This window comes from Euprymna scolopes, chromosome 24, assembly GCF_053919585.1.
Source record: "Euprymna scolopes isolate OS-2025 chromosome 24, ASM5391958v1, whole genome shotgun sequence".
Classification (NCBI taxonomy): Eukaryota; Metazoa; Mollusca; class Cephalopoda; order Sepiida; family Sepiolidae; genus Euprymna; species Euprymna scolopes.
The window spans coordinates 37,810,112-37,825,929 of NC_136505.1; the positions used below are offsets into that span (position 1 = coordinate 37,810,112).

General features: G+C 30.9%; 1 protein-coding gene across 1 annotated transcript in view; it reads right to left on the reverse strand.

The window, feature by feature from the left end:
* Positions 1-2,219: 2,219 nt before the first annotated feature.
* LOC145246656 (neuronal acetylcholine receptor subunit alpha-10-like) overlaps positions 2,220-15,818 on the reverse strand; it is a 613,590-nt gene continuing 599,991 nt past the window's right edge. The window contains exons 4-5 of the mRNA XM_080108364.1: positions 8,947-9,482; positions 2,220-4,080 (exon numbers count right to left, since the gene is read on the reverse strand). Of these exons, the coding sequence (XP_079964490.1) occupies positions 3,458-4,080; positions 8,947-9,482 (1,159 nt within the window). The 3' untranslated portion in view covers positions 2,220-3,457. The remainder of the gene's footprint in view (positions 4,081-8,946; positions 9,483-15,818) is intronic.

Here is a 15,818-nt window from a genome sequence, read left to right on the forward strand (position 1 = left end):
ACCACTTTTTTTCAATTTTTACCCCTTAACAGCCTTTTTTCCGGATGAAACCCGTTTAAAAAGTTTTCTTCATCAATACCCTATATACCAAGTTTCAAGTCTGTAGATCAAAAATTCGCTGAGTATATAGGTTGAGAAGTGTCCTCATACACACGCACATTCTTTCTTTTATAGATATGTAGATTTTACTTTTTGTTGAAGAAAGACTTTGATTGTTTGCAAATAAATATTAACGAAATAAATATAAAATAAAAGTATGAACTGATATATCTATTCAAAGAAACCAGAAAACCGTGATATTCAAATTAGTTAGGAGAATGCAAGTTTACCAAGAAACCATGTGCAAAATCTGTTGATTTCTTAATTGAAACGGATGTTTTTATCATTGGCAGATGTTTTTTTTGTTTTTGTTGTTTTGCTAGATAATTTAAATACATTATTTCAAATGGTTATCGTCATATTTATTTATATACTGCGTATTTTTATATATTATTTCGGGGCCTGTGGCGCAGTAGATAGAGTCGTTGAGTCTCTACGATTCCAGGTGAGTATGGTCTGAAGATAGCGGTTTCAATCCTACCCAAAGCAGGCCAGAGGATTAGTTGGCCAAAACGTGATGAGACAACAACAACTATGGAAGGCAGTAATTACTGAGAATACAGTTATAGAGTCTCAGCATCCCTATCCCATGGTGATTAATCATTTAAAGAAGGCCAGAAGATGAGCTGGCCGAAACCTGGTTAAACAACAACAGCTATGAAGATGAATTCGCAAATAAAATTAAAAAAAAAAACACGGTGTTTATGCATTTGTAATTACCGGATAGTATCGCTAATTCAACTATTCCACACATATCGGCCATGTTTCCGGTCCTTACTCACAAATGAAAAACAGAAAAAATAAAAAAAATGAAACAAAGCATTATTTTTACATTATTAGGACTTCTCGTAACTGGAAACGTTTTTGTCTTTCAATATAAATTATTGTTGTTCTTAGATATTTAAAATGCATTATTTCAAAAGCTTACCGTTATTTTTTACTTATGTACTGTGCTTTTTTTATTGTTGTAATTACCCGATAGTATCGCTAATCAAATATTATACGCACTGCCCCTATAATTCAGCTTCTTACTCACAAATAATTTTTTTCTACATTTTAGCAGTTTCTGTGGCTGGTAATGTTTTTGTGTCTAAATATAAAACTATATGCGTTTGTTTTTTTGTTTTTTTTAATTTTTGTTTTTTTTAATATTTGAATTAAATTTTTCAAGTGTTTACCTACATTTTTTCATGTTTATTATTATTTTCGTTCCGAGTTTTTTTTTTTTTTTTTTAATAATTGCCCTATAATATTAGAAATCAAATATTTCACACAACCCCCTAATATACGCGCATCTTATTCTTTTACGAATAAAAAATAAATAAATAGAACCTTATTTTTTATTTTACGTTTTTTTGCATTTTTTTTTTAGGGGGAGCATATTTTTATTTCTAAATATAATATTAATGATATGTAAAAATCAAGTTCTCTCTCTTTTAGTGGATCACAAAACCTTTCCAGAAAGATATAACACGCCATTACGCTGATATTCTCAGATAGTATCTCTGTTTATCGTCATGAAAGATTATTTGTAAATGAATCTATAATAAACAAATCTTATTAATAAATAAAGGGAACCGGTTACTGTTTTGTCATTAGTTATTTTCTCTTGTTTTACATATGCACTAAGTCTAGAATTATCTCCCCTGGCTAAAACGCTCCAATCTGTTTTATTTCTTAATCAAGCAATCTTCAGTCTCATTATTTCCTTTGATTAAGAAGTTTTTAATCTACGATTAAGTTCCTTTGGCTAATAGTTCTTCGGTTTAAGATTATCTTCATAGACTAAAACTATCCAACTTCAAATTATTACTCTTAATTCGAATTATCCAGTCTAAGATTGTTTCCATTGACTACGAACTCGACAATTTCAGATTATCTATCTTGACTAAGAACCCTTCAGATTTAGATTATCTCCCTTGATTAAGACTCACCAGTGTCAGATTATCTACCTTCACCAACAGAAATAACTGACTAAAATAAGAAATTCCTTTCAAATTTCCTCTTAATGATATTCTACATCGGTTTTCTAGTCATTCCAGGAGATCACGTTAGCCATGTCGCTTCCTAAAATAACTTTTACAACTATATATATTAAATGGCTTGTAAAATATTTTAAATTTTTTTTTTAATTTTCATATATATTTTTTCTAATGAAATAAACAGCACAGAAACAAATAGACTAATACATATAATATTTCTACAACAGAAAATGTTTGACCATTGTTAATTGTTGCTTTATACATCCAAGTTGACAATTTTATAAAATGATATCTAAATAATGTGTGCGTATATTATGTATTACGTTGCTTTGTGGTCTTTTTCTTAACACGACGCACCAGTTAGATTATCTCTCGTCTGGTTCGAATTTGGTGCAAGTGTCATGTAGTTTTCTTTGTTTATTCACAACCCTTCCATTAAATCTATTTTCGCATTGTGATATTTAGCCAAGCAATCATTATTACCAACAAACGCAACAACGCAATAAAGAATATACTGCCAAAATTAAATGTCGATGTTTAAGTATGAATATAGATAGAAATGTCTAAACGTAAGATTAGTAAGTTGCTTATGTAATCTTCTAGTATAGAAGGTTAAAATGAATACTTCTTTCAAAGAAACTCTTCTTGCCCTTCAGAGATTCACTTTGAATGTTGGTATAGTGCAGTATATAATGCACATATGCACATTACATGTTACGAGATTTAAACGATAGAGGCAAGTTGCTCAAGAAAACAATAAAACGATTTAAATTATAGGCATTATAGAAAAAAACACCTCCTCAGCAGTCTATATATTATATATGTTTATAGCAATTTTTTTTCTTTCAGTATCAATATTTTTATCGACTATGAACCTCAATTTGTTGCAGATCTAAATAATATCAAACCACATTAACCTATCCCATTTGTTTTCACATATACTTGTTTGACAAATGTATATAGATAGATAGGCTTTCATAGGTTTCAGTATACATAGTCTATTTTGCATTGCATAGTCAGCTCGAAGATAAATTAACGCGTATACATGACTCATAAAAGATCAATGTTCGAGACATATACTTCTGATTAAACTGTGCGTACATCTGATATTCTTCTGGCCAACTTGCTGATCAGAGCCCACATGAGTCACCATCTGTCGACAAGGCCAGTACAACAACAAACACCACAAAATAGTTGCAATAGTTATAAAGAGGAAATGTTTTAAGTCGTAGTTTATCGATAATTAAAGCAACTCATTCCTACACGTCCATGATAACAGTTCGGTTGTTTCCCCAATTAAAAAAAAAGTATTCGTATCTTTTTGACAAAACTGTGCGTACTTCTGGTTTGTATTCTGTTTCTTTAAGGTTTTTTTTTCAGAGACCACTTCCGTCATCGTCTGTGGACAATGCCGGTACAACGACTAATACCACGATAACAGTCGCAAAAGTTATAAAGAGAAATGTCCAGAATAGTAGCTTATCGATGACTAAAGCAACTTGTTTCCATTCGTCCATGATGGCAGTTTGGTGATTTTCTTCTTCACTTTTGGCCACCAACAGCCTTAGATATTTCAACGCTTCCTCAGAAAAGTACGATCGCCGTTCGTGGTCAAGCGGTTCGTTCATCCCATCCCCGGCGAATGAGTTCCGTCCGCACGGGTTGGAAAAGTCCGCCCGAATATCGGAGATGAGTCCGATATCATGGCGACGGTTGGTTTGGATCGTATTCGCCTCGTTCATCAGTTTTGTGCAAATTTCGGTTGATTCATTGCGTCGTTCGGTTGGGCAAGACGGTTTGGTATTGATTCTACGGCGAGATAAGCGACAAGATGGTCGGCACTTGCAGCGCACGAAACTGGACAGGCCTCGAAGGATAAATCGGCGGACCCAAGCTGGCACTTCTCGCTGATTGGGAACACAGTGGTGCAGCTTCATCACCATGACGGAAAGCACCACGGACACAGATGACATCGCCATCGACACAGTCAAATAAATACCTGAAAAACACGAGAAAAGTTGGGTTTTTTTAATACACATATCTCGTAATATATTCTACAATCATGTTTTTAAATCAACAATAGATCTTTTAAATAATTAAGTAACGAATAAGGATGGAGAGCCATGTGTTGGGATTTACATTCTAGCTGATGGCATCCAAATTATCTTTTCTAACTTCTGAAATCACCGCTATTTATTGGGTGCAATATAATAATAAATAATAAAAATAAAGACAAAATATGCATGAATAAAATATCATATTAAAGCGAATTTTTTGCCAAGACACGCAACAGGTAACATTACTATACAGTATATATTGGGTGTAATATATAAATCAATATAGAATTACTTTTATAATGATACTACATACAAAATCTGCAAACATCAAATTATCATATTTTACGAACGAGTTACGCCGGGCAACCTTCTAGTATATATATATATATATATATATATATATATATATATATATATATATTGTGTACAGAAAGTTGTTAGTTGAGACAGGTCATTGGTACCGTCGGTTTCAAGCCCGATAATAAGGCCCGTTTAAGGTATCCTCATCAAGCTCTCTTCAGCCAATATTCGTCTCTATAATATATATATATATATATATATATATATATATATATATATATATATATATATATATATATATATATATATATATTACGCACTGGCACTCCTATATATATATATAGACTGAAGATAAATCAATATAGAATTACTTCTATAATGATACTACATACAAAATCTGAAAACATCAAATTATCATATTTTACGAACGGGTTACGCCGGGCAACCTTCTAGTATATATATATATATATATATATATATATATATATATATATATATATATATCTATATATATCTATATCTATATATATATATATATATATATATATATATATATATATATATATATATATATATATATACATACACACATATATATATATATATATATTACGCACTGGCACTCCTATATATATAGACTGAAGGAATCTTTATATATATATATATATATATATATATATATATATATATATATATATATATATATATGTTTAAAGAAAAATAGAAAATCCGAATGAAATTATTAAAAAATCAACGTTTCGTCCTTATTTCAGAGGACATCTTCAGGATAATTGAAATAAAAATGTAAGAAAAGAAAAAGTCATAGATCGTGCGAAAAAAGACAGTTTTTGAATCCTACCCATGTCGGGAAGGACAAATATGTGTGCGTATGGGAAGGTTGGATTGTTCGATGTCTATATATACACTTTTAAAAATGCATTAAAATAAATATGTACATTTTTTTTCTTTTTCTTCTTTTTTTTCTCTCTTCTGCAAAACTACTCGTTTTCCTGAAACATTCAAGGAAAAACGGCAAAGAAAAAAAATGTACATATTTATTTTAATGCATTTTTAAAATCTAAATCAGACAATTACATTTTTGATACTGAAAAAAAGAAAAGAAAAGATCGGTCTTCGACCCTCAAAAAACCAGAGGTGGTGGTAGTAGCAATCCACTTAATACATTTAATAGAGAGGGTGGTAGGGATTTAAAAATTAAAAATTAAAAATAACAAATAAAAATATTAGATTAGACACTTATAAGCGGCAGCTCGATGTAACCATAGATACACACACACACACACACTCACACACACACGCAACACATACACATACACCTACACCCACATACACACACACATGTGTGTGTGTGTGTATCTATGGTTACATCGAGCTGCCGCTTATAAGTGTCTAATCTAATATTTTTATTTGTTATTTTTAATTTTTAATTTTTAAATCCCTACCACCCTCTCTATTAAATGTATTAAGTGGATTGCTACTACCACCACCTCTGGTTTTTTGAGGGTCGAAGACCGATCTTTTCTTTTCTTTTTTTCAGTATCAAAAATGTAATTGTCTGATTTAGATGCTTGAAAATACCATTAGGTTGAAATAAATTATTGCATCCACAATTATGTAATTTCCGTGTTATATTTTTATTTTATTATATATATATATATATATATATATACACACACACACATATATATATATATATATATATATATATATATATATATATATATATATATATATATATATAAGTAAATTCTTTGTACAGCAAAATGGAAGGAGAAATTTTAGAGGAAACATAATTTAATTTAAATACCAAAGAAAACAAAAAAAACGGGCAGGTGAAACTATTAAAATTTTCTTAAGGCCTTATCATTCTGACGTTTCCTCTTAGAGGGTCAGACGATGAGGCCTTAAGGAAATTTTAATAATTTCACCTGCCCGTTTTTTTTTATTTCTTTGGTATTTAAATTAAATTATGTTTTCTCTGATATATATATATATATATATATATATATATATATATATATATATATATATATATATATATATATATATAAAGATTCCTTCAGTATTTGACAGATTATGGATACTCATGAAGGAGTGCCAGTGCGTAAAAATTTTATGGCAAGAGCTGCGATAGCAGTATCAGAATTTTTGTAGGAATTTTTGACACCCCTAACACGAAACTGCGAATACAATATAAAAATCTCGTAATTTCTCCGTTAAAAGTGGGTTATTTATTTTCTTTATGGATTATACTTCCAAAATAAACTATTACAGTTGTTTTAAAAGTAAAAGAAATATATTTTTTAAACAGTAATTAATTTTCCGAACTCAATATTTTTCAATTTTTAAACTTTAAAAATCTATCAAAATTTTTCTCTTGATTCTATTTTTACGATATTTTCAGGGTCAATGTGAAATTTTATGTTCTTTCCAATAAACCGAATATAATATTTTAGACAAACGTTTTTTTTTAAATTAAGGCCCCCCAAGTGTCACCCATTTTCAACTTTCTCTTAAAAAGTAAATAATTAATTTATGTCGGAGAGTTTTATATATCACAAATTGAAGAGAAAAGGTCAATAAATAATATATTCAAATTTAAAACAAAAAAAAATCCCTTTTTTAGAAATTTACCTGTAAAGTCCGAAGTTTAAAACCTTATTTTATAAGAACACATTGTTTTTTTTGTCTTTTTTTTAATGAAACCTTGGTCCTTGCTCCTTTAATTGAAAAAAAAATTAGGGCTTGAATTACATTTTTCGAGGAGTTATAAGCTTGGAAAGACAGGGGGTCGAATAATTCACGCCTCTCATTTTGAAATGTCTATTAAAAAGTAAATAATTAATTTATGTCGGGGAGTTTTATATATCACAAATTGAAGAGAAAAGGTCAATAAATAATATATTCAAATTTAAAACAAAAAAAAATCCCTTTTTTAGAAAATTACCTGTAAAGTCCGAAGTTTAAAACCTTTTTTTAAAAAACAACACATTGTTTTTTTTTTAATAAAACCTTGGTCCTTGCTCCTTTAATTGAAAAAAAAAATTAGGGCTTGAATTACATTTTTCGAGGAGTTATAAGCTTGGAAAAGATGGGGTGGAATTATTCACTATTTTCACGAAATTTCTGACACTGCTAGAGCTGCGAAATCTCCAACCACACCTCTCCTGAGTTGACATTGTTAGATACCAGTGGCAAGTGAAGTGTATGTACAGGATGACTGGAAGCAAATGCCGAGATAATTGAGAGCAGATACAGCGCCTAGAATTCCGAAATGGTCACCCATCTGGTATTAACTTGCTAAACTTCGGTGACTTGACGAGAACCGGTGTGTCAACGCGATTATGTCGTGTGTATATATATATATATATATATATATATATATATATATATATAATTTAATTATCCACTGAAACGTGTTTCGCCGTCCACAACTCATCAGAGTGGCTGAATCTAGCGGGATTCGAAACCGGTACCTCGTGATAAGAAGCCTAAACCTCTACCACTCGGCTAACCTCGCAGGACTACAAAATGTATCACTTTTATGCAGATGTTTTTATTTGTTTTTGTTAGCGATACTTTCTTGACTGAATTCATGCATTTATACGAAAGTGAATTTTAACCTAAATGCGTGTTGGGAATAATTCTCCCTTTTACCCACCTGGTACCCCCTAAATGGGGAGCAGCATATATATTATTTTTAAAATATAATTACATACTGACACACACACAGACATATATATATATATATATATATATATATACATTATATATATATGCATATATATATATATACATTATATATATATATATATATATATATATATATATATATATATATATATATATATATATATATATATATATATACTCTAAGCATGCCCGCCGGTGCCCATTCGTAAAATACGCGTAAATATTATATTTTGATCATGCAAATAATCCTAAAAATCCAGACCGACCGAAGGAGAACATGGCCAATGTTATTAGGAGAATCAGCAGAGAAGATCTACAGGCAGTATTTGCAGACGTTGTTAAAAGTGCCCAGAACTTCATAGATGTCAACGGGGAGCACTTCCAACATCTTTTATAACACCTCAGGTAATTTAAAACAATAAAAGAATGTTACTCCTCTCTACCACATTTATCTGGGCTACTTTTAAGCGAGCCACTATGTATATTCTACGTGGTACATTTATACCTAGCCACACTGATGAATTTTGGGATACATATTCATATACGGAGATGTAAACCGATATATATATATATATATATATATATATATATATATATATATATATATATATATATATATATATATATATATGACGCTCGGTAATATGAAATGCAACCATTGGTTGCCCCGATGTAATTTAAGTAGTCATATGTACAGCTGGAATGATGTCAACATCCCATGTACAATCGGTTCTATAAAAGCAAAAGGATTGACAGTAGTAGTAGTAGTAGTAGTAGTATGTTTTTATTCTTACCAATCAAGGGTACGAATTCTGACGTAGGTGGCATACTGTCTGCTACAAGTAACATAAACACTGAATAGGATAGGAGCACGGTGATGCCAAGTGTCATCTTTTCTCCGGCATCTGGAGGTAGGGCGAAGTTCAGAACACTTAGTATGTTCAGCCAGAAACAAGGTGCGATGATGTTGAGGACGTAGTACAGTATGCGACGTCGTATCACCAACACGACGGTCACATCCGGATAGATAGCATCCCCGATCGGGTAGACGGTCTCTTGTCGGACGATCTGGAACTTGCTGAGACGCCATTCGCCGTTGGTCACGTAACTAGACACGTCAACCTCGGCCGATTGTTTTTGAAGGTCCACCTGGGCTTTGTCGTAGGTCCACGATCCAAATTTCAGGTTGCATATCTGGGTGTCGAAGGGGAAGTAAGTTATGTCCACCTTGCAGGAGCTGCGCAGTCGCACGGGAGGAGACCAGAAAACCGTGCCGTCTGTGTGGACCATAGCATTCACCGACATGAAACCGGTTGTGTAATCATCTGCGCTGAAAAACCATAAGATTTGAAAACATGAAAAATAAGCAACAAATTATTTATGTAAGTATATATTTGGACATAGGTGGCGTAAACAATTTTAAAATGTAATTTTCCACTTTAAGCTTAATTGTGAAATAAATTTCCATTAGAAGTTAGAAGCTTGGCTGATGGGTACATGGATTTGCATCATGACAGAAAGTAAACACTGCAAAAAATCTACACTTTCTCAGTTAGTCCTGAAATTAATTTAGTCATCTGTTGCACAAAGAATGGAATGTATTTCATCATTTTATTTCATAAATATCAAAATATAAACATTATTACGAATAGGTTGTCATCATTTTTCATGGCCAAAAACCAATCGAAGTTACACGGAAATGAATGCCAGCCGAAGAAGTAAAGTTATGATGGTTCTAACAATGATGAATTGTATGAACTGCGTTTCCTTATTATGGGGCATTTTGTGACAAGAATTTGTTGGCATTGGACTTGAAGAACAATTTTAATCAACAGAGGAATGGCATCGCGATATTGTGTCTACTAGTGGGCAGAATATCTGTGTGCATATATTCCGCTTAACGCTAGGATCATTGCGTGAGACAATTGTTTGCTTTTTATTGCGACAAGTAAAATGTTGCTGTAACTGTCTTATGAACAGGAACTAAAAATTCGAGTTCTGTCAAGCAACTTCCATGAAAGAAAAGATACAAGAAATATATATATATATAGAGAGAGAGAGAGGGAGAAAGAGAAAGAGGGAGAGTTAGATACTAGTCACGTCTCATATGTGAAAAGGGTGTTGCAAAGAAAAAAAAAGGACATCTCTAATATATATATATATATATATATATATATATATATATATAGGAGCGAATAGTCAATAAAATATGTTAAAAAACAATTTGAAAAAGAGTTAAAAAATATTTAATCTGAAAAGGAAACACTTAATAAGTGGATAGTCCTTAATCCGCGGAGTTTCAAAGAAATACTTTCCTTCTCATCAGAGGGTAAGAATTAGCAAAATGCGGGATCGAATTTTGCATACAAAAGTATTTGATGAAACTACAAGTAAGTCAAAGATCTTACTTGATAACAAAACGTGAAGCAGAGAGAATATGGTGAAGAAAAGGGTGATTTCACGTGAATGGATAGTCTGGTGAAAGGTAAATTATCCAATGACTGTAAAATCCAAAAATGTAAATCGAAGAAAGTTAATTAAATTTCCATTCACACAAGTAAAATCCAAGGAAATCACGTAATTGGAAGATGGTCCAAAATAATCCAAAACGTCGAAATTCATGAAATAATTCACAAATATGTACAAGGAAAAGGGAAAAAATCCCAATGATATTAATAAAAGAAAAATAAGATATGTGTTTGACACTGCTGCCGAGATAAAATGCAATTAAGAAGAATCAGTGAAATCAATTTTATTTTATATATATATATATATATATATATATACATATACACCAGTATGGTTACCTGGCGATACCCAGGTCGACATGAAGTTCCGTTTGGAACAAACCTACTATACTAAGGATAAAAATCATTTCCATCGTGGGAAACGTCGATACCTCCACAACAATTTAAAAATTAAAAAAAAACGGATAAAAACATGTAAATGCAATCGCCCAAAAAATAAGTACACGATACCCTCTCCACCAGATATTTCGACAGAATGGAAACAAAGAGAAGAAGCTATTCTCCAGATATTGAGCCGTTTTTGTTGCTCTTGCGCTGGACCCATATCCCCGCCAAAAAATAAAATAAAAAATAAATGAATCAAAACAACTTTTGTTTCAATAAAAATATCAGCGAATGCCGAAGCGACCGAAAAAAATAGTCATGTAGGCAGACTCCAACCTGAAACGCGAATAAAGCGAAAAGCTAATTTGGAAACGACTTTGCCCACTGTAGAAATAATAACGTTATAAACATTAACGCGTTTGAAAAGTTTAAGAACAAAATGGAATTCCTTTTATTGGCTTGTTTTTGTTTAGTTTTTTTTTTTTTTCACTGCTATTTTTTTCGTAAATATTTTTTTTCCGGCTTCTTTCTTTTTTTTTAGGCGGGGGGAGTTTCAATTCCTGGAACGCTCAAAGATTCTGAATAGTCGTTTCAAGCATAATAAAAACAAACAAATGAGATCTTTTTGTTTATTCGTAAATATTTTATTTATTTACTTTATTTTTTAATATTTAAAAATAAAGCAAAACATCTTTCTGCCTCCACAATTATTTTTTCACGGTAAAAACTTTTACCAAATTACCAAGTTATTTTATGTGAGGAACAGTTTCCTTTTTATCTTTCGAACTTCGGAACATAAAAAAAAACTCATCAGGGGAAATAACTCTATCCGTTTCTAAAAAAAATAAATATCGGATATAATCATTCCAAATAAATTAAATTAAATATATTATCAATATAATTGTTATTTAAAATTGAGGAAATAACAATCTTAAATAGAACATTTAAAACAACTCCCTCGCTAGAAATTTAAACTAACATACAGCTATTTAATAAAATCGATTTTCTTTAATATGATATGCAAATGAGGTGACCTCGTAATCGAATACTTTGAAAGAACCATACTATACATAGAAATAAATGAAATATTACTGCAATGGACCTTTTAATCAAATCGTGAACAAACAAACAGACAAAAATACGAATTCATATATATATATATATATATATATGTATATATATTGTTTTTAAAATCTTCCACTACTGGTAGTAATAATAAAATATTAAATATTTATTAGTTTTAATCCACGAGTAAAGCTAAAAGCTATAAATCACCCTCACAGGTGTGTATTTTACATTTCGAGAAAATACATGCACTTTAACGCGTGTTTTTACTGTAACCCTGACAAAATAACCACTTTATTAAATATTTACAGATTTATAAAGAATCAAATTCGCAATCGGTAATTGTATCGGCATCAGGAATTTAGTACGGAATCGGGCAAAAATATTGTAATTATCTGATCAAACACACACATACACACACACACACACATATATATATAATTTTATTGTATTTAGCTAAACAAGATTACTATAAGCCACTACAACGAATGTAATGTATCAGTCTAAAAAGACATCGTCCTTACTTGAGGGCAGTCATTCAATGATTAAATTTACTAATGATTTAACTCCATTAAAGAATTGAAGTAAGACCGGAGGTTTATTGGCGTATTTTTTTAGACTGAAATACTAGATTTATTGTAACAATTGATGGTAATTTTTTTTACATAAATTGAATAAAATAATATTCTCTCTCTTTCTCTCTCTCTCCATATATATATATATATATATATATATATATATATATATATATATATATATTCAATCTGTCTGATGAAATGTCAATCTGGAATGTTTTTGAAAAACATAAAATTTTAAATTGTCCAAATGGTGTCGAAGCAATTGTAACACTACGGAAAAATAAACAATATGATGCAAAAATTATATTTTCCTTGTTTGCTTGGTTTTGAAAATGTGTATGAATGCTCGCTTGCGGAAATGACAATCATGAAGCTTAATATTTGAGTCAATTTACCTGGTTTAATTTTTATTGGTATATGTGCATTGCCATTAGTTGATATATTTTAATGCATTAAACTTTTGGATAAAATATTTAATAAGATATATATATGCTTTATTTTTTATTACCGTATCTTTCTGTTAAGTTGCATTATTGTTTCAGCTACTCGGCCGTTTTTTTGTTCGTCTGTAGCTTCCTCAGACTTTTACAGAAAAAAATGTTTTCTGTAAAAGTCTGAAGAAGCTACAGACGGCCAAAAAACGGCCGGGTAGCTGAAACAATAATGTAACTTAACAGAAAGATACGGTAATAAAAAAATAATACGCATATTTGCTCTACAACAGTATTGAGCACTTCCTTCAATTTTTATTAATTACCATTTCTACTATATATATGCATATATATATATATGAATATATATATACATATATATACTGTATAAGCAAAATCAAGACTTCAAAAAGGTGTTCATAGCAACAAGAAGTGTATTTCATTTTACGTTACAGTTGTTTCCATGCCAGATCGACAATTTCAAACATTATGGGATTTGAAAATTTTCATAAAAACCAGCATTTCTTGAGACATTATGAATAAAAACACTCTTGACAATAGAACATTGTTTAAAGGAAAATAAAAAAGAAAAATTCCCTTAACGGAGTAAGAAGCATGTGAAAAACATACACTCTGGTGTTAATCTCCGTGAAAAGCACATTTAAATGTTAATATATCACCTAATTTTCGTATCCTTATTTAATAACAAAGTCATAAGAAGTTTTAAAAAAAAAACTTATTTAAAAAAAGTTTTTTTAATATATCCCATTCGTTTAATTTCTAAATTAGATTTCTCTATTTCTTTATTTCACATAATTAATTTTAAAAAGATTTTTTTTATTTCTATATTTATAATATGGCCATAACAACCTTGAATTAACGTTACGGTTAATTTTAGTTTCGTATTTGCTTATTGGTAAGTAATGTTTATAGAGTATCGATTGTTTTAATACTTAGATTTAAGACCATTTTAGGTTTAATGTTTAATTGAATATGAGAATAAATAAAAAGACTGCATTATATATATATTAATCCTCATACAGCATCTCGAGTAAAGCATTTTAATCTATTTATCATTATTTTATATTTTAAAATTCATTATCATTCTAATTAAATATGTTTCCATATCGTTACTTGTCTTGAAGTCTTGATTTTACTTATACAGTATATTAATGCTTATTTATTGTTAAGTTTGCAGGTTGAAACAAGTAACGTAGAAAGCAATACAAATGACGACTCAACAAACAAAGGAAGATCAAATAAGAAGCGTATTAGGAAAAGGTATATTTACAGGATATTTACATAATGGTGTCAAATAAGAGAGTCTTTGCTGGAGAAACATATCTGCTCCCGGCGGCCTTCAGTGGCTTCTGGTGAACACACCCTCAGACTAACTGAGTCTTCCTATTTATGTGTAATTACTATCCGCATATGCAAATGAATGTGTGCCACCACAACATTTATGAATTATGATAATTTTGTAGCTTACTTTTTAAGTCATCTGCTTTTGGCTTAAAACTTATTGGTATCTAAAAATTTACTGGATTACACGAACTCAGTATATAACATACAAGTCACTACAATATATATATATACATGTATATATATATATATATATATATATATATATATATATAAGCCGCGTCAATCACGTTATTGCAGATAAGTAAAATATCAATATTTCACTAAATATATCTCACAAAAAAATAAGAATTGTATAATCAAATGACTGCTTCAAGATTAGTTTCCCAAAATGCTATTCCAATTCATGCAAAGTTATGATATTTTATTCTTTATCAAGGAATTTTCACTGCCCATCGCTTTATTGCAGGTCTCTTAAAATATCGTATTAGTGCAAAAATACAAATGTCTAATCATGAAAACTTTACTTTTTATATTTTTCTGTTAAAGAAAAATAAACAAAAAGCACATCCTAGGTGCTAAGCTTCAAATAAATTAATTATTTATCGACATATCCACCATTTTTAAGTAACATTAAACAACCTTTTATCCACCGAAGAAGTCAATTGTTTGATCTGAAAAGGAGTTTTGGTTCTGACAACATCAACTACTTTCTTCCACAGGGCATCTTATGAAGTGACTTGCTCTCCCCCCTCATAAACACCTCTTTTCAATATTGACCAGAGATGTTTAATGGGATTAAGATCCGGAGAACACGGTGGCCAACTCATGAGGGTTTCTCCAAAGAAGCCCATGGATTCAAGGAACGCTGCAGTCGCCCTAGCAGAATGGGATGGTGCATTGTCATGCATAAAAATCATCTGAAAGTGACTTGACAATGGTAGGTCATCCAGCCAAAGAGACAAAAGTTTATCCAAAATGGCCGTGTACGCATTGTTGGTAAGTTTTACACCCTCTGAAACTTGGATAGTTCCAACCAACTTCTCCTAAATGATTCCAACCCAAAACATGATGACTCCACCTCCTTGTTGTCGATTAACTCTGTAAGAGGTTGGAGTTCTGTTCTACTTCCAAACTTTGGCCCATCCATCCAGACCGTTAAGAGTAGCACGTTGAAAATTCATTTTCATGTAATTCTGTGCCCAAGCCATTCGTTTTTCCCTATGTTGTCTGCTCAATGGAGGCTTTGGAATAGTTTTGATGTTCCTTGCCATCTCATTCAACACATTACATCGGGCCTGCTTGGATCCTGGAGCGATTCCAGCTCTTGCAAAAATGGACGCACTGGTGCTGTTTGAGTTTTGGTTTACTTCCCTAC